Below are 26,377 nucleotides of genomic sequence, written 5' to 3' on the forward strand. Positions count from 1 at the left end.
TACCACAAATATGAAACCATCATGATATCAGCTTCCTTTGATTCCACCGGTACTTAAACAAAGCTCTCATTGGGCACATCTTATTTTGCCCCTAGTTACTATGAACTTGTTACATCTCCTACAGTTGTATTATATGTCCCTTATGGGCAGGGACCAAGTCATATTCCTTTTGTATTCTCTCACACGGGACCCTATGTGTAGCAGACACTTGGTATTTGCTGTAATGCCTCAGCTAAGCCCCAGTAGGGCTCTGGATTCAATTGCTCCTTAAAGAGCGGGGAAAGCTTACTGTTTATCTTTACTTTTCTGCATGTTTTCTCTTGTTTAATTTCTGCTCCCCTACTGCCCTTCACTCTCCCAGACAAGAAATAACTACTTGGCAAGATCTTAAAGTGCCATGGCAACAATGTTCTTTCTTAACATATTCTGGGAGTACATTTTCTTAGGGAAGGGGAGGGCAGACCTTAAACATGGGAACACCTGTCCACTGGTCAACAGTATTATCTCCATGCACTCTGGGTTGTGCACATGATCACACAAAATTAAAACAAGTCTAGCAGGACTTCAAATGGGGACACAGTCTACCTCAAGGCAACTCCTATTTATGCTGCTTGTTACAACAGTCTGAGAAGCAGAGAGAGCAAAGACAGGGAGGGGAGAGACAGAGAAAGGGTGGAGGAGAGGGAAAGGGCAAGCCATGAGACTTCCGCTCTCCCACTGGATTTGGAACCATTCCAGGAAACAGGATACAAGCAGCTCAGTGTGTAGTGTCTTTATGAATCTGTTTTGTGTGCATTTATTATTCATAAGGTCCATGGATTCACATGAGGGCCTCTTTCCAGGGGAAGCCAGAGTTTTCAATTATATCCTCTCTTCTTAATCCATGTGCTACATGATATTTTTTATCTGCCACCCGTCCCAGCGAGGGAAGCAGGAACAGCACTGGTGAAATGGGCACCGGTCAATGGTGTGTATGAACAAGGAGGCCACATTTCAGTAGGTAATCTGTGCCGGAGGGTTCACACTTTCATGAAACGTGCTGATTAAGACAGGGTTTCTTCACTTGGGAGGCAACTTAAAGAAAGAAGAGAGGCAAGTGTGAAAAAGATAATAAACCAGTTGGTGCTATTTCTCTTAAGAAATGCCTGGATTTAGGCTTCTTCCAGCCTATTACAGAAATTTCACTGTAGCCATTTAGCTGGAATTCTGGCCAAGGACCAGTGGACTAAGGACTACAATATACACGCTGATGACTACACATACGTACAGAGCCGGGAGGAGGGCTGATGAGGGCTCAGTAGCTTCCAGCAGCTGTTGTGAGGAGTCTGGGGTAGAGAAAGCAGGAGTCAAAGCAACTGCAGCAGTAAGGCCCGGGTGGGAAGCACACTTGCACACAAACAACAGAGAGCTTTACTCATGCCAATTTCTGTACCACACGATGGGGAAGTTGGGGAGTGGAGGACGAGGCAGGATGGGGTGGCACAATCATGTGCCTCCCTTCTTTTTGCAGAGGTGGCTACAGATGGCCCGGCATTACACTCCTGTCCAGTTCCCACAAAAAGGTCCTTTGAGCACCACTCTCCCCTTCTCAGCGATATTCACCTACCCCCACACCAACATCTTCTGTCGCCCCTCATAACTTCGTCCCATACCTGCATGTTCCCACCCAACAGGTCTCCATCCGAAGTCACACACACGAACTACCACACACTGTACCCAAATCCATCCAGGCTGCCTCTCCCTCAATGCCATTAAATTCTCTCAAGTGGGTGGATCAGCACTGCGTTACACTACACACAAAGTATGACAGACACAACCACCAGCCCGTGACACTACCTCCAGAGGAGGCATTTCTAGCTCAAAACGGAGCTGGGCAAGTGGCGCCGGGGTGGCTCAGTAGATGAAGTGTCTGACTCTTGATTTTTGGCTTAGGTCATGATCTTGTGGTTCATGGGTTCAAGCCCCAGGTCAGGCTCTGTGCTGACAGCATGGAGCCTGTTTGAGATTCTCTCTCTCCCTCTCTCTCTCTGCCCCTCCCCTGTTCTTGTGCTTTAAACAAACAAACAAACAAACCTTAAAAGAAAATGAGCTGGACAAGTATGGCCCAGGGAAGCATCTAACGGGAGGTTAAGTGACATTCTCTTATGAAATATAATTTGAAATCAGCAGGTTCTAAAATGTTGGCTATCATTTTCAAGTAAAAGCAAAAACCATTATAATGCATACCTCTGGTATAAGCCCTTAAACATGTATTTATTTATGTGTTAAAGCCCTACTATGTGCTGGGAACTCTGCGGCACCCTGTGAAAAGTGAGGACCTCAGGAGGTACATCAGTGTCCAGGTATGGATATTCAGTATCACCGCACAGTGACAAAAGGAAGATTACTGTAGCCCTCTTCCTTCCATTACTCTACCATATTGGCCCTTGTTAACACCATCCCCTACTGTTGTCTTTAAAACAAAGTGCTGGGGCGCCTGGGTGGCTCAGTCGGTTAAGCGGCCAACTTCGGCTCAGGTCATGATCTCGCAGTCCGGGAGTTTGAGCCCCGCGTCGGGCTCTGAGTGCTGACAGCTCAGAGCCTGGAGCCTGTTTCAGATTCTGTGTCTCCCTCTCTCTCTGACCCTCCCCCATTCATGCTCTGTCTCTCTCTGTCTCAAAAATAAATAAACGTTAAAAAAAATAAAAATAAAAATAAATAAAACAAAGTGCCTCTGTTTCCTTCGTGTCTTGCCCAAGGCCCTATAGCACAGCTAAATAATGTAAATCCTAGAAATAAAACAATGTAAATAAAGGAAAATAACGTACATTCCAGAAATAGAACAATGTTGCTTTTTGTTAGTTTCTGTGAATGACTTTAGGAGAACCAAAGGATGCAGTTATTTTCTTAGTAAATAGACAGGGCTGACAACTAAATAGCTCCCCTTGGACATTCTTCCCATCAAGGTTAAATAAACCTCACTTGATACCATGTATCAGCGAGTCCTGAGTCCGCTAACAGTGTTTTGCTTACCCTATTTCTCCACCTACATGTTCATATAACTTTTATGTAAGTGCATTAAAAACTGAATATGTTTTAAGAACATACATGTATTAAGAACCCTTATTAGAGAAACTCCCAAGGTTTTTAAAGTAGACTTCCTTCACAGAAAAGGGGAAAGTTATTTCATATATCTATTTGAGTATACCTACATATATTATAGGTAAATCAATAAAACCCTGGCAATGGTTACATTTCCTGAGCAAAGTTATCCTGACAACCTCTGGCAGTAAACACGCAATATCTACCCATGTGAGGAAATATGTTACAACTTTTAAAAAGTTTTACAGCAGCATCTACCAATAAATATTGACCTTTTACTACAGCCCAATCACCGTAGGTTTGGCAAAGTAAGTAATGAGCTTTCCCAAGACACTTCTCATTTCATTTCTTTTAAACAAGGATAATTCATTAAACACAAAACCTCAAATTTAGTTTTCATATAGTCTGATAAGGTTTCTGACATCAAGAAGTTCAAAATAAGAAGAAATCCTTTATCTTAACCCCTACCTCAATTTCTAGTTCAAAAACGTGGTTACCTTTACCAGGTCATATAGGAGAAGTGTATCATGGCAGGCCCTGCCCTTAGAGAAAAGTCACAGGGGTTGAAGAGATAAGTACACACTGACACACCTTGAGCACAAAATAACAGGGCACTCAATCCAGCATGACGTGGTGAGGCGCAAAGAAAGTGCAAGAGGAACTGGTAAAAAAGAAAGACCAAGGAAAGCTTCCTATGGCAGAAAGGGATGGAAATGGACCCTATGAACTGGGTAAGATGTGAAGAGGAGAGGGAGGAACCGCACCTGTCGAATACTCATTCATGCCTTCCTGGCTGAGCCTGGGATTGTTCCAACACCACCTCCTTCACATGACGCTGCTCCATGAGTAAATTATTGATTGGTTTTAACCAGTCATGCTGATCCCATTCCCGTGACTGGCTTAGGGCTGGATCTGTGACCCCAGCTCTGGTTATAGGAAATCTGCTGGGCTTTCTGGGAAAGGTAGCATTCTTCCTAAATGGGGAGGCAATGGAAGGAGTGACTCTCTTCTCTTTTTGGATGCCATAATGTCTAAACATACCAAGTGAAGCGACTGCAACTATGGTGCTGCCCTTACTGAAGGAACAGACTAGGAAGACAGAAAGAATCTGGGTTCTTGAGGATGTGACTTAACTCCATCAACTATCCCTAGAAGAGTTCTACCATCCTGTTATGGAGCTCATCTTCTTTTTTTTTTTTTTCTTAATTTTTTTTTTTTTAACATTTATTTATTATTGACAGACAGGGAGAAACAGAGCATGAGCTTGGGAGGGGCAGAGAGAGGAGGAGACACAGAATCCAAAGCAGGCTCTAGGCTCTGAGCTGTCAGCACAGAGCCCAACATGGGGCTCAAACTCACAAACCGTGAAATCGTGACCCAAGCCGAAGTCGGACGCTTAACCGACTGAGCCACCCAAGCGCCCCTGGAGGTCTTCTTATTATATAAGATAACACATTTACTTACTGTTGAAGCTACATTGAATTGAATTTGTTTCTTGTAGCCAAAGGACTTTAACTAATTGCCTAACCAATAACCACTCTTCCTTTCTTACCTAGTAATAGAATGCTGATTTTGGTTCAGACAATATGCTCAGTTCAAAAGCCATACTTTCCAGCATCCTATTCTTAGGTGTGCCCATGTGACTAAGTTCTAGCCGATGAGATGTGAGCAGAAGTATGGAGGGTTTAAGATGGCTTCTTGAAGCTGACTTTTGGGAGATATCCCCCTCTTTCTTTCCTCCTTCATCTTTCCTATTGCTGAGAACTGGGTCATGATGGCTACAGCTTAAGTAGACAGCTGTTTTGTGATCTTGACGTGGTAGCCATACAATGAGAAGTGCAGAATATCAGGGCCTACGTCCCTGTTGACTCTGTGATGCACCATAATAGTTCCATAGTTTTGTGTGTGTGTGTGTGTGTGTGTGTGTGTGTGTGTGTGTGTGTGTGTAGACGCCTTATGTGTTTAAGCCATTTGTGTTTGAGATAATGGGTGTTTACTTTTTCCTCCCTTATCTTTCTATGTATTCAGATTTTTAAAAATCAAGTAACCATTAATTTTATGATCATTTTCTTAAAAAGCTAAGTGTGTCTGTGATATAGACTTTCCAGCACCTCCAACATTATCTTCTTTGTTATAAACGTATAGGCCAGGGGGTGCCTGGATGGCCCAGTCGGTTAAGCACCTGACTCTTGATTTTGACTCAGGTCATGATCTCACGGTGTGTGGGCTCAAGCCCCACATCAGGCTCTGTGCTGTCGGCAGAGCCTACTGTGCTGACAGCACAGATCCTGCTTGGATTCCCTCTCTGCCCCTACCCGACTCAGTCTCATGCTCTCATTTTCTCTCTCTGAAAAAGAAACATTGAAAAAACAATTTCAAACCTATAGTCTAAATTAAGAAGTAGTAAAATACCTATTAGGGAAAAACAATAAACAAATTATGAATTAAAGGTTGTACTAAAGCATATAATAATATATTAAACAAGCATGGTTTGACGAAGAGTGGACAATACATGGAAGAAATAACTTAGCCTATTTCCTTGCTGGAAAATTAAATTATGCTAGTAGAAAATCAAATACGTGTTCACTTACTTATAGTCACTATTATTTTCAAAGAATAATTAGCTTTGATTAAAATAAATAAATGAAATAAATAAATGAACCAGCAAACTGTGGTTTCAGTTGCCTCTCTATGCTTTCTGAATCCTAAGTCAAACCTTTTAACAATGAACTGCTTGATTCTCCTGCTTGATTTCCCCTAGTTCCCTATGAAATCCTGACTTAACCCCCAAATTTGAGTTCACCCCATGTTTCATCACCTCCACTTCTAAACTGCTAATCACTACAGGGCAAAGTTACAGGGCCCATTGGTTCCACTATACATTAATATTACCTAGGTTTTAACTGAGACTTTTCTATATTCTTCATCAATTCTTTGTTCATTTCAGATGGACCCAATTAAACATTTCCTACAATGTGTCTAGTTATTAGATTCTAGTGGGCTGAGATAACTATTCTTCCTTCCCCCTTCTGCTTCCTTTGAGAGGATTCTCTACCTCAAGTAATCCCAGTGGGTGGGGATGAATCCATGACCCAGATTGGACCATGCCTTTCCAAACAGAATGACAACTGGTTCAAGGACAGGCACGTGAGATTAAGTCTGGCCAACCAGAGTCCTCCTTGGAATTTTCTGCTGGAAGCTGCGAGGAAGCCTTTAGATACCCATTTTGGATCTCAAGATGCAAAGAGGTGCTTAGAGCTACCAAAGATTTGATTTCGCATCATATGGAGACCAGCTATTTCCAACAGGAAAGAATGAAGCCAAAACACGAAATTAGAGACAATCAAAGCTAAGAAATGGAGAGCATGAGAAAACTCTCATAGCTTTAAAACCTTGAGATCGGGTACCGTCTGAAGCCAACTCCACCTCTGGACTTTCTAGTTCTACATGAAACAATAAATCCTCTATTGTGTCTCAGCTGGGTTTCTGTCTCTTAAGCTCTGGGGACTCCTGTCAAATACAGCACATATTCCAAGCTTTCACTACTCTCCCCAAACCAGAAACCACCTACTAGCAGTCCCCGAATGTCTGCCTCATGATGCACGTCTTCACCCCAAAGTAACCCTACTGAAGTGATTCTTTAAAAAAACTTAGATTCAAGGCCTTTTGTCCCTATCTGGCCACAGGCACCTTTCTCCAGCCTGTCAATGTTGATCCCTCATTTCTTGTGAAAAATCTCTCCTCCCACAGCTCCTGGGGCACAGTTCTGCCCTAGTTCTCCTGCTCTTCTGGCACTTGGTCTTCTTCCCACACCCGGATTCAAGTGTTTCCCAAGGAGTTGTCTTTGGCTTCCTTCCCTTTTCTTTTACCCTCTCTCTCTTGGCAAGCTCTTTCAATCTCATGTTTCCAGTAATCACCTTAAAATAAAAGACTCCCAAATATATACCCATAATACTCTAATTCTATAATCTATACCCACGGATCTCTCTTCTGGGCGTCACACCTATATTTCCAGAGGCCCCTACCCGTATCCCATCAAAATTCCATATGTATATTGAAGAATAATAGCTTCTCTTCCAAAACAATTTCTCTTTCTGTATTGTCTGTATGTCTGTATTTTTATCAAAACACACCAGACTCCTGGTAATCCTAAATGAAAGTGTTATGGACATCACCTTCATCATGCCAGCTGATACGTCTTCCTGATTCTATTTCCATCTTTTGCAGATATCCCCTCCTCTCTCATTGCCTCTCATCTGCCCTAATTCAAATTCCCATGATTCGCAGCTGGACTGTTGCCGGTAGCAACATGTGTTGCTTCAAGTGTCTCCCTGCAATTTCTCAATCCCAAATATCCTACTGTCTGCTATGGAATTACCTTTACTGAAGGTCCTATTCGGTCAAGTTATTTCTTAGCTCGAAACACTTCAACAGTCACTCAAAAGTTGAAATTCCTTGTTAGTCTGCCAGGAAAGAGGCACAGGACTGGAGCTGAAAGTCTGGCCTCAGACTCCTTTCTAGGTTTCTTTCCCATAACTTCCTTTCAGGAACTCAACACTACAACCCAACCAGACACCACACCATTCCTACCACCAGCCGTTATATCTTTTCTAAAGACACCAGGCTCTAGATCTTTTCGTACACTCCTTCTTCCACATCTCCTCATGAATTAACCTACCATCCCTCAGGACTCTCTAGAAATACCAACTCTTGGTGAGGTCTTCCCTAATCTTTCTTAATACGTAGAAATTCCTTTAGCCTCTGAACTCCCAAAACTCTTACACCATCCATCCCTCTTGAAAGTAAAGATCCCATTTAATCCAACACTGAACACAGTGCTTTACCTAACAAAAGTTCGTTGAATTAGTAAACTGTCTTACATGTCTTTCCCCATCCTCTCCACATCTACAGGACCATAGACTGGGATTAAAACCAGGTCTATTACTAATATGCTATGTAACCTTGGGCAAGTTACTCAATCACTCGGCGGAAAACCTCAGCTTCCTCATCAGCAAGGTGGGACTGAATGTAGCTCAATGTTATATGAATTAAAACAATGTCTGTTCTGGGGGCGGGGGTGGCTATCCAATACATAGCAGGTAAAATTGGTATAAACTCTGCTCCCATTTATCTTTTTACACCCTTACTTCCTAATCTGAGAGCTCCCCAAATGACACACAGGAACTAACATGAACCAGACAAGCAGTGCCCCTCTGTGAGCTCACTGTGTACTTCTCAACAGTAAGGGCAGTGGTCTTTGCTCACAAATCATCCCAACAGAGCACTATAAAGTGGAACAAGAGAATGCTCCCAAGAATAGAGTATTTTTAACTATCAAACATCACCGGAGCAACTGAGAAACTATTTTACTTTTTCTGGGGCATGGGGGGTGGGAATAGTTTTCGAAACAAAATAAATTATCAAGACATAGCAAGGTCCAACTGGTGGCTCCAGATTGTATGCTGGACCAGAATTTTATTTTTCTTCTTCTATAAGAATTATCTATGGGACAGCCATTAAATGTAAATGAAAATTACAGATCAGATGATAATACGTACCGACACTATTTTTCTGAGTTTGGACACCGTACTGCAGTTACTTAAATGGATTCTTCGAGTTTTTTTGGAATAACGATGCAACATTTAGTGGTAAAGAGGAATTATAACCGCAACTTACTCTCAAATGGTTCAGGAAAAAATGTACATATATTTTAGATTTCATAGTGTGTGTGTGTGTATGTGTGTGTGTATGGAGAGAAAATGTTAACATTTGGAGAATCTGAGAAATGGTATGTGTGAAAAGTCTTTATGCTTGCAATATTTTGTAAGTCTGAAATGTTATGTATGTGTGTGTATGTATATAAATATGTTCTATATGTAAGTACTGGCCAAATTAAACTATTTAAAACTATTTAGTTTTGATCCACTCTGTTTGTATCTGATTTGAAATCTCCCTGTTCGAATCATTCACTAGTCCTCTTTTATAAAGTAATGCCTTAATTTAGAATTAATTGCCCTAAAGATGAAAAAAAGGATGAGCGGGCTTGAATTAGGACACAGAGACCTAAGTTTTATTTTAGCACTGTGAGTCTTCTAAAGCCAAAGTATATTTTGAAACCAATGGAATTATCCTCATCTTCTAGTATGCATTAAACAATAAACTGTACAAGTGCCAAAGCTGGCAATGGTTTCTACTGCTATTGCGACATCTAAACTCAAAGTAACATCCATGGTAGCCTATGGAAAAGCAGTTGGATATTCCTTCTGTTGATTCTAATTAAATCATTTTCACAGCTCCACATTTCAGACATTCCCCAGATGCCTACCAATGCTCTGTAGGTCTCAAGGAAAGTCAGAAATAGTTGTGCCAGCATCACATTGGACTAGATTCTGTGGATGCTAAATGAATATTTTCTAAGAATTCTGGCTTTCCTTTGGCATTGCTAACAAAAATCTATATTGACCCATTCCAACTTCCATCCACAAGCAAAATAACCTCTCCCTAAAGTCAAGAAAATCGGGAAAACAAAGACTGCAAATGTGTACAAGGATTAGTGAAATTTACCTTACTCCTGTGGACGTACCACTTTACGGTCACAAAGCACCTTTACATAAATTACCCCATTTTCCCTTTACAATACTACTGTGAGGAGTTCCATGTTAAAGAGTAGGGAAACTAAGGCACAAAAATCAAGAGACAGTCCCAAGGTTTCAGATATTGTAGGTATTGAATTGAATATGTTTTTGTATGCTCAGAGACCGGAGTGCGGTGGGGACATCAGTGAATGGCATCCAGTCACTCAGGGCAAAAATCCTAGTCTCCTCCCTACTGCTCACTCTCATATCCAATTCAGTTCCTTCAGGATTAAGTCTAAACTCAGCTTAAAACATCACTTTATGATCTGGCCTCATATCGTGACACTTCTCCATCTTTCAGTATTTCAAATTTCTCTATGTTTCAATAGGAATAACTGTGTTTTAACACTTCTGAAATGTCTGAAATGTCTACTTCTGTGTCTTTGCACCTGCTATCAGGTTCTTTCTGGAGTAGTCTTACTACCCATCCTCATCCCCATCTGATAATTCCTAGGTGTCCTTCAAAACTCTGCTTAAGCTATTCTAGAAGCCTTCCCCAAATCCTACAGTCTCAAGTGAATACAATACTTCAGACTTTCACTGACCTTGCACATATTCCGTTAAAAGCCTTCATCACACCGTACCAAGTGGTAGTCCTATACCTTCCCCTAGACGAATGTTGTACAGTTGAATTTTCTGCAGCGTTAGGAACGTTCTAGTATCTGTGCTGTCGAATACAATAGTCACTAGCCACGAGTGGCTACTGAGTACTTGAATGATGGTTAGTTTAACTAAGGAACTGGATTTTTTAATTCAATTTTAATTATTTTAAATCTAAATAGTCACCTATGGCCTATGGCTATGGTTTTGGGCAACACAGCTATAGACAGACTGTCAACTCAAGGACAAAGACCGTACTTCCTTGTCTCTGTACCCCCGGTACCTACCAGAGAACCTGGCACAGGGCAGGATTCAGGGTTTATTGGAAGAATAATTAAATGTTTAAGTATCTATAAACACTTTTTCTGTATTGTTGGGAAGTGATTCCACCCAACACTCCAAGCATTCTGGATTATCATATAAAATTTAGCCAACCCGGTCACATCTTGTAAAGTGTACCTCATTAACTATAATGGAAAAAAAAAAAAAAGAAACTTCAGTAAATCATTCATTTCTACTCAGGGCACTTCAGCTTCACAATCATGTTTAAATGACTTCCAGATGACTTCTGAATAAATGGTTACACTGTTTATGAAATATTACAATAGTCGTGGCAGCATCATTTTGGAATGTCAAAATCAACTACAGTGTTTTATAAGGAAAGAAATGGGCTTTTTACCATGGTTTTATTAACATGGAAAATAATTCCTTTAAATGCCTGAAGTTATTCCCAGAGTATTAAAGACTATATTGCAGTATTCTTTAAAAATAACCATCAGCTTTCCTAACTGAATTCATTTTTGAAATCCCATCCAGTATTTGGAGATGTGCTGGCTTGATTTGATGGGCTCCATCACTTGCCAAAGCAGAATATGGCGAGAACGTGACCTACCTGCAAAGAACTAGCATTCAAATTCAATTTGGTTCCAATGAAAAGTCTCAACTGATAGAATTCATGAGCTTGACATGTGAGATTTTAAGAAATCCAAGATGTGAACTTCACAAAGCAGAGACTAAGCAGGTTTGATTCCATATCCAGGCCCTCATTACAAAATCCCTTAGAGTGGAATTGGCCATCTGAGGCATCAACAAAGATGGTTGGTACCCAATCGCCCCACCCAGAGCAAAGAGAACTTGTCCATTTCTATCTGGTGCATCACACATCACGCAGTGCTTATAAAATGGATGGACAACCACCTGCAAATGTCCTTTCATTGCATAATTACTCCTGTAAAGGGAGACTAATCCTAAAGTCTAAAACTTTATAAATAAATATATTTATGTAATATATACATATATATTTATAAATACATCAATAACAAATGAGAACAAATAAGCGAAGCATCTTTTAAAACCTTGAGCAAGGAGGTGGGGGCTTCAAATACAGTTCACTCCTTTTTAATTTAAAATTTTAATTAAAAAATGAATAATTAGGGAGCTGGGTAGGCAAAATGGGTGAAGAGGGTCAAAAAGTACCAACTTCCAGGGAAGTCTGAGTGGCTCAGTCGGTTAAGTGTCTGACTTCGGCTCAGGTCATGATCTCATGGTTCGTGGGTTCGAGCCCCACATCGGACTCTGTGCTGACAACTCAGGGCCTGGAGCCTGCTTCAGATCCCATGTCTCCCTCTCTCTCTGCCCCTCCCTCACTCATGCTCTGTCTTTCTCAAAAATAAATAAAAACATTTAAAAAAATAAAGAAACTTCAATATTCTAAGTTATTAAAAAAAAGTACCAACTTCTAGTTATAAAATAAATAAGTCATGGAGATTTAAGATACAGCACACTGAATATAGTTAATAAGACTGTATTGTGTATTTGAAAGTTGCTGAGTAAATCTTAAAAAAGTTCTCATCACAAGAAAAAATGTGTAACTAATGGTGAATGTTAACTAGACTTATTGTGGTGATCATTTCATAATATATACAAATATTAAATCATTACATTGTATACCTGAAACTAGTATGTTACTGGTCAACTATATCTCAATAAAATAAATGAATAACGTTACAAAATAATTAATGTTCACGCTGAATTCTTTTCCCCAAAGATAACATTTAGTATTAAACATTCCACTGCTTTTTTTTGTATGCACTTTAAAATAGTAAAATAAATACTCGCTATTATTTACACAACACTTGCTCTGTTTCATGCACTGTCCTAAGCATTCAACATCTATTAATTCATTCTGTCTTCACCAGAGGGAGGACTGTTGCTATCTGTACCTTATAGACAAAGAAACTGAGCAGAGGGAGGTTAAATAACTTGACCCAGTTCACAAGCTTAGAAGTGGCAAATGATCTCTGTTCAGTTTTTGCTGTGGGAACACTGTGTTCAGCTAAGTAGTGTGGGAAGAAAAATTTCTCCAAAACTTTATTAAATCCTTATCTGCTATTTCAATGCTTTTGTCAGAAGCAAGGGAGACACATAACCTGCATGGCTTATATTTGATTCCTTTTCCCCATGTTGGGGGAGAGGCTGAGCTAAGATAGGAGACATTCGCAGACTTGGATCTAACACTCAACAGCTGGGCTGTAGGATACAATCTGTAATATGAATTTAGATTCCTTCAGGGCTGTATCTCTTTGATGTTCTTAGTATCAAGCTGTCCCCTTCTTACCTACATGTATTACATAATCCATTAGGCTGGCCATTAAAAACCTATATTTAACTGATTCAGATCTGATTTTATTTTTCACCTGGATTCCTATTATATAGTTTCCAATTACCTTAAAATGTAGTAGTGCCTATTTTTATCATAAACTTTAAAAAAAAGTCTGAAAAGCAAAACGAAATGGAGGTTAAAACAGATGGAAAGAAATTTTCCACAATGTCAACTGTTAAACTGGAAACGTGAGCTGCAGCTGACAAGTCCGGAAACATTCTTAAAGGTGTTCTAAGCGACTGGGATGATGTTCCATGCCTTCAACCAATCCCCAGAGGTCATGTGCAAACGTCCAAGGGGACCCACACTCAGTTTTCTGCTCGCTCCCAACAATATTGTCTCCTGCATCATGACCCTAAAACGCCTTGTATTCTTTTTTATGGTTGTGTTACCCATACAGCAACTCCTTTGGCAACAATGGTAATTACCCCAGCCTTGTTATCTCAGGATAACACTGTAATTAACTTGTGTCACTGTAGCATTCATGGTTATAATAATTGCAGCAAAAAATTCCTATGAAAGTAACATTTTTAGTTCTGGCTTTCAAAAATAACTTCAGCAATTACACTGCTTAAAAAAATCAAGTTTGTTTCCCCGAAAACAACATGATTTCCTCCGCACACAAAGCTCACTGAAACTGAGCTAATCTGAATGTTCCCTAAGAAACATTAGACTATCTCTTTTGTAAGAGCTTCCAAAGAGAATGGGGAAACAAAAACACAAATAAAACATATTTCTCAAAATATTACTTACAGCTCCTCTAGAAAAGGAAAGTTCTTAAATGCATCTTCTGGTAATTGAGTAATGTTGTTCATACTGATATCCCTGGAAAACATAAAATTAAGAAAATTTTTAACTAAGTGATACTAGACTTAAAGAACTCAACTCAGAAGAATAATTAGCTGCTGACATTCTGTAAAGAAGAAAAATGAGCACACAAGACAGACATAGGGACAATCCTAATTTGGCTTCCAAATACAAAGTTAAATCTTTTATTATAAATGATGTCCCATAATTTAGAAATGTACCCAGAGGTCCTGGATTTTCCTTTCCCTCTTCAAATATCCTTGAGAAAAGAAAAAAAAAAAAAAAAAAAAGAAAAAAGAAAAGAAAAATGCCTCAAACTACCTACGACTGGGCCAGTTTGATTTCCCAGTGCTCTGGTATTCAAATGCTGTACCTGATAAAAATAAACAAATGAATACCCCAGGGCATGATAAAAGATTTGCAGGCATAGGTGGCTTCTTAAGTCACTGTCAGGGACAATAAAACAGGTCCTAGCTGTATTCCAGGCATTTTTTTCTGCAAAACCTATAAAAGTCCTCCAGGTAATAGCTGTAAGGGGATTTAATTTTTAGCCTACGAAGAGATGCAGCCTAGAGACATGTGCTTACATGACAGGTATGCTGTCCATTTACAGTTTTTCCTCAAAGAAGCAGCAGAAAGGAGAGAACTCACTTGATGATACAACTCGACAATTAACTACATTCAAACAGCTAAAAAATACTTTATTAACCATTTCCTTCCTCCCTGGCAACTGCCTTCTCAGTTGGTTTTCTCTTTCCACACTCTGTTTAATATGGACATTGTGAAAGACAGGTTAAGGCAGTCTCAGAGGGAAAGCCCCAGCATGCACTGGGACAGTTGCCTCAAATCAGGTTCCTCCGCCTCTTGTCTCTGGCTGGGCCCTCAGGCCTCTCTTTTCTAAAACTCACCATGAAAACTCACAAATGTGACTGCCTCATCACTAGTTTAGACATACTGATATATGAGGGTAGAAGAGAAATCAGCTAATAATAAAACACCCAAATCAGCTAACAATAAGAACACTAAGACTTTTATTAATTTGGTCAGGAGAAATTTTCTTTTAAAAGAGATGACACCTGGGGCGCCTGCGTGGCTCAGTCGGTTAAGCATCCGACTTCAGCTCAGGTCATGATCTCACAGTTCCAGAGCTCGAGCCCCTCATCAGGCTCTGTGAGGACAGCCCGGAGCCTGGAGCCTGCTTCGGATTCTGTCTCCCTCTTTCTGCCCCTCCTCCACTCGTGCTCTGTCTCAGAAATAAACAAACAAATAAATAAGATGACACCTTCAGTACCAAAGTAGGTAAATCTCTTCTCCCTATCTTTTCCATTCATTGAAATTTGGAAATGGAATTCACATTCCTCTTTACGAGCTCTTCCCAAAGCAAGTTTGGAAACCTTTCTGGTTCAGGAATAACGGCAACAGCAGACACAAAACCAGCAATAGCAGTAGCAGCTAAGGTATAGAGAATACTGAAACTGTGGTAAGACCACACATAACATCTCCTTTTACAGTGGGGAAGACTGGGGCTTCCTGAGGTACAGAACTCCCCAAGGCTACCCACCAAATGGTGTAACAGGAAATGTACATCCCAGAGTCCATGATTTTAACTGCACACTGAGCCTTCCCAAGTATCACATGAGTCCTGTTACTTCTCTCCAGTGGTAGTCAAGATAGAAAGCAAAGCCATGCAAACTGGTGAAGCCACTCTAGACAACAGTGTGGAGGTGCCTCAGAAAGTTAAAGATGGAACTACCTTATGACCCAGCAGTTGCACCACTTGGTATTTAGCCAAAGGATACAAAACTACAGATTCAAAGGGGTACATGCACCCCGATGTTTATAACAGCATTATCATCAATATAGAAAGAGTCCAAAAATCCATCATGGCATATGTATACTATGAAATATTACTCAGCCATCAAAAAGAATGAAATCTTACCATTTGTGATGATGACATATATGGAGCTAGAGTATATTATGCTAAGCAAAATTAGGTCAGTCAGAGAAAGACAAAAACCATATTATTTCACTCATATGTGGAATTTAAGAAACAAAACAGATGAACATATAGGAAGGGAAAAAGAGACAGAGAAAGAAAAGCAAACCATAAGAGACTCTTAATGATAGAGAACAAAATGATGGTTGATGGAGGGAGGTGGGCAGGGGATGGGCTAAATGGGTGATGGGTACTAAGGAGGGCTCTTGTTATGATGAGCACTGGGTATTGTATGTAAGTGATGTATCACTAAATTCTATTCCTGAAACCAGTATTATACTATATGTTAACTAACTAGAATTTAAATAAATAAAAGTTTGAAAAAAAAAAAAAAAGATACAAAGCAAACTCACCGTCCTACCATGGGTGAAAGGGAAAGGGATACTGCCTCTAAGACCTAGGTACAATCATCAGTGAATCTTAAGAGAACTTCTGCCTGACAATTTGAAAAAAAAAAAAAAAAAAGAATTATAAATAGCTTTAGGAATTGAGAAACCAAAGTTCATAAAAACTTGAGCATAAAACTGCTCTAGAGATGAATCCTATGTCCATAGGGATTCCAAAATTCCACACTCATTCCAAAATTTTATCATTGAAAATAACTAAAATTCTACTACAGTTAACTTATGAGAAAAACAAAATGAATACACTTTTCAAGGAATTATTATTAATTATTATTATATTATTATTATTTGAGATGGAGACAGAGAGAGAGAAAGAGAACACAGGCAGGGGAGAGGGGCAGAAGGAGAGAGAAAGAATCCAAGCTGACTCCACACTCAGCACAGAGCCCAACTAGGGCCTCGATCCCATGACCCTGGGATCATGACCTGAGCTGAAATCAGGAGTCAGACGCTCAGCCAACTGAGCCACCCAGGCGTCCCTCCCTCAAGAATTATTTTTAAACACAGGCCCTGATAGTAATTTAGTCAGTGATCATTATCCTTGGGCAGGGGAAGGGAAACTCTTTGTTTTTCATAAACACTCAAGCAACTTACTGGAGAAATAGCACCAAAATAGGGTGCTTCTAAAGAAGCAGGTTCAACTCCTGACACTGCCAATAGCCACTGTGTAATCCTGGGCCTCAGTTTACTCATCTGTAAATGAGAGCACTGAACCGAATGACTGAGGGGCTTCCCAGCCTGAAACTATATACTTCTATGAGTTACCTTTTCCTGTAGTTTTCATGGAGGGGCCCATCCTCCCTGATGAAATTATATGAGGTTCATTTTGTGGAAAAGGAATGTTTCTGGAAAATTTACCATAACACAAAATTTAAAGACTATTAGTTTCCCATTATAAAACCACTGAGTCACTCCCACTGCAAAACTATTTGCTCTTACCCAATGAAATCATTCGTAAGAATACAACAAAACGTTTAGTCACACTGAAAGGCAAAATAATAATCTGAGTAAGCAGTGATCCTTAAAATATCACACGACTATGGTGCTCTTTAGCCATTCCAATAAATGGAGAAAGAAGGACGACCACAATTTATTACTTTACAAAAGGAAGCACTGCATGCAGTTGCCCCTAAGCTTGGCACACCTGAAGTCAGGTGAACATCACAGTAACAGAAAAACTGATTACTTGCCTCACCATAAAAAGACACATAATTAGAAATTACACCACACTATTCTCAGCATTCCAATTTTTTAAAACACAGACACCTATACACTTCTCTCATTTTTTCCCCTCAGAGTAACAAGACATGACAGGTAGTTCTGCTGTGAGCTATAAATGCAATCAGTAGGACTCTATATTTACAAACTAATATGTTTTAAACATGTGGTGAGGTTTTGTTTCAAAGCTTTAGACACAGAAGCAACACTAGCTTCCACAATGTTCTGAATTTCCACACACTCAGAGAGGTTCCATATCTTTATAGGTGTTTTCTCTCATATTTTCGGGGCTTTAAACAAAACATTTGAGAATAAGAAAGAAAAAAAAAGCAGAAGGGGGAGCCTACAAGATGTTATCTCCAGAGAAGTTCTGGAAACATGTGGTTACAGATTATAAGGTGGGTGGGTACTCATTTAAAATAATGAGGGCTAATGGTGATAAACAACCTACAGACAAGCCTTGGAGAAGATTCCAGACCTGACATCACCAACACCGACAAGAGAGCTTATAGCTGGAAAGGATGCTGGGGGTGAGAAGTTAACTGTAACAATTTACAAATGGAAGCCCTACACCATACTTACCAACATCTCAGGCTCACAAGCCGTATGAATTATCAAAACATGTAAGTTAAAAAATTTGTATAGAAAATGTTCAGCTAAAAGATAAACCTTAAGATCAGTGGTTTGACATTCAGATGAGCAGCACAACCTTATAGTCGTAACCTCTGAAGTTAAACCCAGTGATCTGCCATCCCGGGTCACTATGGAGAAAATAAATCTAACATAGAAAACCAAAAATCATACAAGGTCAGAGCACCGCCAACTCAAAACATCTCTGAGGGCAATTTCGAGAGAGCCGATGGCTGTAACTGGAGTTGGCCTGGCATAGTTGGAAGTGCACGGGTTGGCAGCCACACAGACCAAGATCTACTTACGAACTTACAAGACTAGCTGTGTGATCATGGGCAAGCTGTTCATCTCTCCTGAGTCCCAGCTACTTCACTTGGGAAAAAAAGAGGCAGTAATAACCAGACCTCGTAGACTGCTATGAAGATCAGAAAATGTCAAGTCACGTAGAAGAAGCTAAATAAGTGATAAAGTATCAGCTTACTATCATCCATGCTTTTGCGGCTCCTGGAAGCTGGCTGGCTGAGCCCAGTGCAGTGAAAGCTAGCAGGCAAAGTGGCACACTGCCTTTGGTGGCCTTTTTTCCTCAGAGAGAAAACCAGTTTTACACAAGAGAAACATTAAATGGTACAGAAGACCTAGAACCTGGAGTCCTGCCCACTATAAAACTAGACTTTAAACTCCAGAACTCCAGGGGTCAAAGAGTTTTAAGCTAGAAGAGCCCTTTTTTTTTCATTTTAAAAGAAAAAAAAAAGTTGAGGCATAGGCATTGAGGTGCTAATCAAACACTTGAAAGTAAGGAAGAGAAGGAGAGAGAGAGAAGAAGAAAGAGAAAGAAAGAAAAAGAAAAAAGAAAAGAAGAAAGAGGGAGAAAGAAAACAGAAAAGAAAAGAGAAGAAATAAAAGGAATTAATTCTTATAGGAAATTTTTGGAAGGACAAGGGAGGACAAGAGCCAATTTCAAAAAGATTAGGATGACTTCACATAGTTTAGTGACAAGCAGCGAACAGAACCCAGAACTTTTAAAGGGATGCTTGACTGTATCTTTTCTATACATATTTGTTCCCTAACAGATTTCTTTACACTTAGTTCTCTCCAAGTACACCAACTAGAACAGAATACACGTCAGCATATTATGCTGACACAATGCAATACTCCCGAATTTTTACCGCAGAGATCAGAAATACAAAATCACATTACCTCATTAGGAGGGGGGCAGGGGGGAAGCTGAATCCTCAAACACTAGCAGTGGCTGGTTTCAAAATTAAAATTTAAAGGGTACAATTGTTTAATTGAAACTGCTAAATCTCCCCAGTGGTTAAACTCTCATCTTTTTTCCCTCATAAAATTCACTACTTCTAAAGTATCTACAGAGTAAAAAGGAACATCGTGTTTCAACAAGGTTCCTTTTTAAAACCCCTGTAAAATGCTCCAGAAGCAAGACTAACCTGTTTGCTGATGGCCAAGCGTGTACCACCTTCGACTCCGCCATTTATGCTCACTGGGTCTGGGCCTCCTGCCACAGAATTATTTAATTTGTAATATACTCTGATTGACCCAATGTTATCTAAATTTGAATAAGTCCTCCTGTTTGTACTAGATAAAAGTGTGCTGCTACTACCACATTGTTGATGATATCTCGAACACTACCCAGCGGTTTAAAGCCCCTAAACAACACACAGGTTCTAGAGAACACTGGGTTCTTTCATGTTGTTCTCTAGGAAACGGTTGTGTCTTTAAACTCCACAAGCACCTGTTGATAATAAATACTATCCCAATGACTTTTCTAGGGTCTTCCGTAATTAGCCAAAAATTTCAGGTCTCCAATCACAGATGTATGCAGTATGAACAAAAACAAACAAACAAAAAAAAAGTAGAACTAAATTTGAAAGGTGCCTCTGGCGGGACAAATTTGAAGGGAAGTTCTCTCTAACCCACCAATTGCGCTGACACACACAGAAGACCAAATCCTAGTCAAAACTTATGAAGGGTTCACTTCTTTTCTGAAAGGATTCTGTCTCTTTAGACAAGCAATCTCTTTTTCTCCCTCTCTCACTCTTCTTTTTATAACAAAAGTGATCCATCTGCATTCATTTTTTAAAAACTGAATACAGAGAAAACCATTCACAATATTAATAGCCAGAAATAACCACAGTCCTATTTCATGGATGTCCTTATAGATTTTTTCTACATATGGTATATATTTTTTACAAATCTGAAATCATATAGTTCTGAACATGCTTATCTATTGGCACCTAAGATTCTTCATTTACAAAATAAAATAAAAACTTCTCTGAAAATATATTTTAATAAAAGTAAAACCTTGGACTGCAAGTAACTTGTTCTGCAAGATGAGCAAACATCTGTTTTTTTTTTTTTTTTAATGTTTATTGATTTTTGAGAGAGAAACAGAGCGTGAGCAGGGGAGGGGAAAAGAGAGAGGGAGACACAGAGTCTGAAGCTGGCTCCAGGCTCTGAGCTGTCAGCACAGAGCCTGACGCAGGGCTTGAACTCACGAACCGCGAGATCATGACCTGAGCCGAAGTAGGACACTTAACTGACTGAGCCATCCAGGTGCCCCAAGATGAACAAACATTTCTAATAAATTTTAAGTTGATAAACAAGTGATGTCTTGCAATACAAGTAGTACGTGACACCCAACGTCACCTGATCACAACTGAGCCAATGGTTCTTGAAGTTTGCTTTGATATATAAGTGCTTTGGATTACAAGCGTGTTTTCAGAACAAATTATGTTCGCAAACCAAGGTTTTACTGTATTACCATCTCATATTATCTAGATGCTATCTTTGTCAGGCTGTACATCATGAGATGAGAAACTCTTTGTCAGTGAAAGCAACTATGCCAAAAGGAAAATTAATTAGGGATTTTCCTATAAAAGGAGATACTGTGTCACCCATTTAACATTAGCTACTTACGTGCAAGGCAAAGTGCTAAGATGGTGAGGCTTCTGTGTCAAGAGATACGTTCACAGTTCTTTTTTTTTCTTTTTCTTTTTTTAATTAAAATCCATCACTCTATTCTCCACTTACTATCACTATATTTTGTCGTAACATCCAATTAAATTTAACTTTTAAAAAATTCATTATTGCATTTTGAAAGCAATCAGGGCAGCTATGTATATTTGAAGATACTGCTCTTTATACTGCAGAAATGAGGCCAAAACAGTTTATATAGTACTTCACTCAGATTTTGCTCCAGAGAGATTTTCCTGACCTTACATGTTTTTTTGGCACTGCTAGAATCCAACTAGATGTCACAACAGACACCCCTCTAAAACCATGTGCAACATTTCTACTACAGTTTTAGGCAGCAGAAATTGGCTCCATGTTATCTAGCGCCTTCCTTGGTGTTTCAAACGCAAAGACTCTGTTTTCCAGTGGGAAGAATCCAAACCTTGCTTCCCTGCAGCCTTGCAGTCCTTAAGAAGATGTCTGCTAAAACGCCCCATATTGGTGCTTAAAAATAAATTTTAGTTTACTGCAGAGAAAAGTTACCAAAAAGTTACTAAAAAAAAATTTTAGTTTACTGCAGAGTAAAGTCATTATCTGTTGAAAGTACTTGAATATCCTAGTATGTAATCTTCCTAACAATACAGAAAGGCTGGAGAAAACGCCAACTTCAAATCTTAAAAAAAAAAAAAAAAAAAAAAAGAAAACTTTTTGCCTTAAGAGATACAGGGAAGAATGTTTAATGCATTTTATGATCATCTTTTCTACTGGATTAAAACTTCGACCTCAGGCCCTTTTAGAATTTCTCTATTAAAGACTTTCAAAGGTACATTGTCATTGCTAAGAAAATGAAAAAAGATAAGAAACAGACTGGAAGAAAATATTTGCCAAACACAGAAGATCAAGGAACTGTACCTACAATATAGAAAGAACTCTCAAAATTCAGTAAGAAAATAAGCCAGATTTGTAAGTGGGCAAAAAGATTTAAACAGACACTTCACGAAAGATGACACAAATGGCTGAAAGCACATAAAAAGATGTTCTACATTAGCCAGTGGGGAAACGCAAAGTATATCACAAGATACCACACCACACAACTATCAGGATGGCTGAAGTATGAAAGAAAAAGGGCTGAAAATATCAAGTGCTGACAAGGATATAGAGCAAGAGGAACTCTCATATACTGCTAGTAGGAATGCAAAATGGTGCCACCACTTTGGAAAACAGTTTGGCAGATTCTTTTTTTTTTTTTTTTTAAGTTTATTCAGTTTTTTCATTTATTTTGAGAGAGAGAAAGAGAGAGAGAGAGAAACGCAAGCAGGGGAGGGACAGAGAGAGAGAGAAGAAAGAGAATCCCAACCAGGGTCCATGCTCTCAGCTGGGAGCCCAACATATGACTTAAACTCATGAATTGTGAGATTCATGACCTGAGCCAAAACCAAGAGCTGGAGACTTAACCGACTGAGCCACGCAGGCAAATTGCCCCCGGCAAATTCTTATAAACACGTGCCTATGACCATATGACTCAGCAATGCTAGGTATATAAATAATTGTCAAAAACCGGAACAACCCAAATACCCTTCACCTGGTGAATGGATAAAGAAACTGGTGTATCTATACAATAGAATAATACCCAGCAACAAAAAGGAGACTGCTGATATAAGCAGGAGCATGGATGAATCTCAAATACCTTATGCAAAGTTAACGCCCGACTCAAAAGACTACACACTGTATTCCATTTATTTTTTAATTTTTTTCATGTTCATTTATTTTTGAGAGAGAGACAGAGTGCAGAGGGAAGGAGAAAGGGCAAAGACAGAGAGAGAGGGAGACACAGAATCCGAAACAGGCTCCAGGCTCTGAGCTGTCAAGCACAGAGCCCTATATGGGGCTCAAACTCACAAACCATGAGATCTTGACCTGAGCTGAAGTAGGATGCTAAACCAACGGAGCCACCCCAGGCACCCCTGTATTCCATTTATACGGCATACCAGAAATGGCAAACTTTTAGAGACAGAAAACTGATCAGTGGTGGCCAACAGCGGGGAGATGCAATGGGAGACAGGATGGCTACAGAAGAGCACAGGAGAACTTTTGGTGTGATGAAAATACTCTATATCTTGACTTGGATGGGGGTTATGGGATTGTATTTATCAAAACTCTTAGAACTGTACATTAAACAGTTTTACCATATGTAAATTAAACCTCAACAGCTGTTTTTATAAATAAGAGCAAATATATTACCCCCTCACATTTCTCCCACAGGAAAAAATAATCCTATGGCTAAGAGCTCCTCTTTCCCAGCTTTACCCAAAACCAAAGGATGTTGTTACACACAGTGCCGGCTTCAGAATCAGGAAACACACAGTTTTGTTTTGTTGCTTTTTAATTTATTTTGTTTTTCCAACCTCTGCTATCCACTTGCAGTAGGACATCAGACCAAACCTCTTCATTCTCTCTTTACTAAACCTACTAGGTTTGTGCCTATGTGCTGGGCGCTGGGTATATAAAGACAAGTAAGACAGTGTTTACTCCAAGAGTGTTCTGAAACAGCAGAAAGGCAATAATGAACGATAAGTAAATATTGTGATGTGTGTGGCACAGCCAGGGAAGATGATCAACCAAACTTGGAACTGGAGAAAGGCTTCCAAAGGCAAAGGCTGTGGTGCCAAGGTGTAATGGACAGATATTACTTTATAGAGAGCTGCTGTTTCAATCTGTGCTCTCACTCATGAGGTTGGCACTCTTTCTCAGCAGAGACGCAATTGGCATGTTGAGCAGGATTAATTCTTCATTATTCAAGACAACCTTGCTCACTATAGGGCACTTGGCACCCCTGTTCCCCTTGGCTCACTAATTAGTGCAACTAAAAACATTCCCCAAACACGTCCAACCTTCCCATAGCAAGCTGGTAGTGCAGAGAGGGAGATGAAATGTAGTTAGCAGGTGGCATATGGCATTTAAGAAGATGTGTAATAAACACCTAAAATCAGATTAAGTATATCACATAGAAAACCAACCAGTATTGTTTCAAAATTATTTAGGTTTTGCATATATACTGTTTCATGATGTAAAATGTAGTCCTCACTGGATTCATGGGGAGAAAACTTTGAAAGACTCTGAACGAGATAACTTGTTTGTTTGGGTGGGGGTACCTTCCAGGCCCAGGGACTGCCACTTGTGAAAGCATGGTCTAATGAGATAAAACCAGAGTTGTCAAAGAGAGAAAACCATCCAGGAACTTGAACATTACAAGCAATATGGCTACAGGTGGTGAGAGACGCTACCAAGATCAGCAGGAAGTACATCCCCAAAAGCCTTGAGGTGACCTCCAGAAATCCGAGCTGCCAAAGGAAGTTTAAGCAGGTCAGGTTCACTGTAGAAAGATCATTCTGGCAGCCATATATTACAATGGCAGGAAAGGAGGGAAAGAAGAAATCCAGCCCTTCTGGAACACAGCTTCCCCGACTATAAAATATTTTGTACTTGCTAGTCCTCAGGTCTTTTCCAAATCTATCATTATGACTCCTACTTTGGCATTCCTGATTCTGCACATTCCATGCATAATCAGTAGAAAATAAGCAACTCTTAGATTCATGTTTTTCCTATATTCACAGGCACATCTGCTTGTGTTAGCAAGTGTGTGAATGAGCACAGACTTTTAAAACATACCCCCTTCAGAATTACAAGGGTTCCGTAATTAAGAAAGACGCATGACTTCATTTCCAAAGGTAATATTTTATGCTGTAATTGTTTATGCTCTCAATGAAGCAATATGGCCAAGGAGACACTTAAGGGTGTGTTCTTCAAGGAGATGCTAACCCAACAAGTTAGAAAAGGTAGAGAACAAAACACTGGTGTGAAAATACCATACCACGACGAAAGGCAGGTGTGGTTTAAGTTATATATCCTTAAAGGGGTAACTTTACAAAATAAAAGTAGTTAGGCTAATCCAGTATTTTCTAACATTGAAACAAGTTCCACTTGTTTTTGGAGGATTTTTTGTTTGTTTGTTTTTGTCTTTTTAAACAGCCTAGTTTTTCAGTGTGGGGCATGCTCTAAAGAGAAAAATATAAAATGCTTGAAATCTGGAGTAATGATTATCAAACGGCAAAGAAAAAAATGAATCCAAAGAGAAAAAGAGCATTATTTTCCTTTCTATAGTTTGATTAAGTACCCTAGCTTCTGGCATCCCATGGAACAGACAAGGGTTAAACTCTAATATTCCTTGTTTTCTTGCTACTTAACGGGTGTTCTCAGGCATTCTTTGGGTGTCAACAGCTGTTCTGGTAACCCTAACGATGACAAAACAGTGCTCATTACCAGCCAAGACACACAGACAGAATGGTATTTCAATAGTCCATTTAACATCAACAAGAAGTATTGTAAGGATTGTCAGCTGGGCAGATTGGAAACACTCAATTACTTCATCGTAGCAGACAAAATGCACTATTCATAAAGAAATCAATCCAACAGCATTTATTATGGTAAATATTCTAATTAACTAAACGGTTTATGTTTTATTATGGCTACACTTATTAACACCACTGATAGGAAAACATTACTTCATGGTCCTTGCCTTCAAACACGCACACCCACGAAAACTTCTATTTAGACGCGTATTTTTTTAAACTTCAACTCACAACCAATTAATGGGTTGTGAAATCATTTCAATGGGTCATTGCCAACTTTTTTTTTAAACAGAAGTTAAATAGGAAAGAATAGAATAGAAAAAATTGGAACACATCAAATGTAGTAACAGTAAGTACTGTTTCAGGAAATTCTGGTTCAGCATACGTGTGTTTCTGTCTTACTGACCGCAAAGTCTCAAGTTCATATATACTATCTGTGAAATATAGTCGGAACCATGAATTCGAGGGTTTGGCTATTAAAGCCAAATATTTCTTATTCTTCAACCCGAATGGAGTCACAACTACAGCTGCTTTCCCAGCACAAGTTTGGATCAAACCATTTAGTAGTAACCCTGAAAGTCTTCCTTCATCTATAAACTTCCCTCTTAGAATGGCTTTGCTGCACCCCATAGATTTTGGACCACTGCCTTTTCATTTTCCTTGGCCTCAAGGTATTTTTTTTTCATTTCCTCTGATAACTTCATTGACCAACTGGTTGTTCAGCAGCATGTTGTTTAGTCTCTGCGTGTTAGTGTCTCTTCCAGTTTTCTTCTTGTAATTGATTTCTAGTTTCATTCTGTTGTGGTAGGAAAAGATGCTTGATAGGATTTCAAGCTTCTTAAATTTATTGAGACTTGTTTTGTGGCCTAACACCTGATCTATCCTGGAAAATGCTTCATGTGCATTTAAGAAGAATGTCTATTTGGTTTTTGTATGGTATGTTCTGTATATATTAAGTCTAATAA

At 39.4% G+C, this 26,377-nt stretch overlaps 1 protein-coding gene across 1 annotated transcript in view; it reads right to left on the reverse strand.

Annotated features, from left to right (window-relative positions):
* The window catches only part of LGR4 (leucine rich repeat containing G protein-coupled receptor 4), a 103,004-nt gene that overhangs the window by 33,462 nt on the left and 43,165 nt on the right, over window positions 1–26,377 (reverse strand). Inside the window, exon 2 of the mRNA XM_045484818.1 lies at window positions 13,732–13,803. Coding sequence (XP_045340774.1) covers window positions 13,732–13,803 — 72 coding nt within the window. The remainder of the gene's footprint in view (window positions 1–13,731; window positions 13,804–26,377) is intronic.

This window comes from Leopardus geoffroyi, chromosome D1 (genome assembly GCF_018350155.1).
Source record: "Leopardus geoffroyi isolate Oge1 chromosome D1, O.geoffroyi_Oge1_pat1.0, whole genome shotgun sequence".
Classification (NCBI taxonomy): domain Eukaryota; kingdom Metazoa; phylum Chordata; class Mammalia; order Carnivora; family Felidae; genus Leopardus; species Leopardus geoffroyi.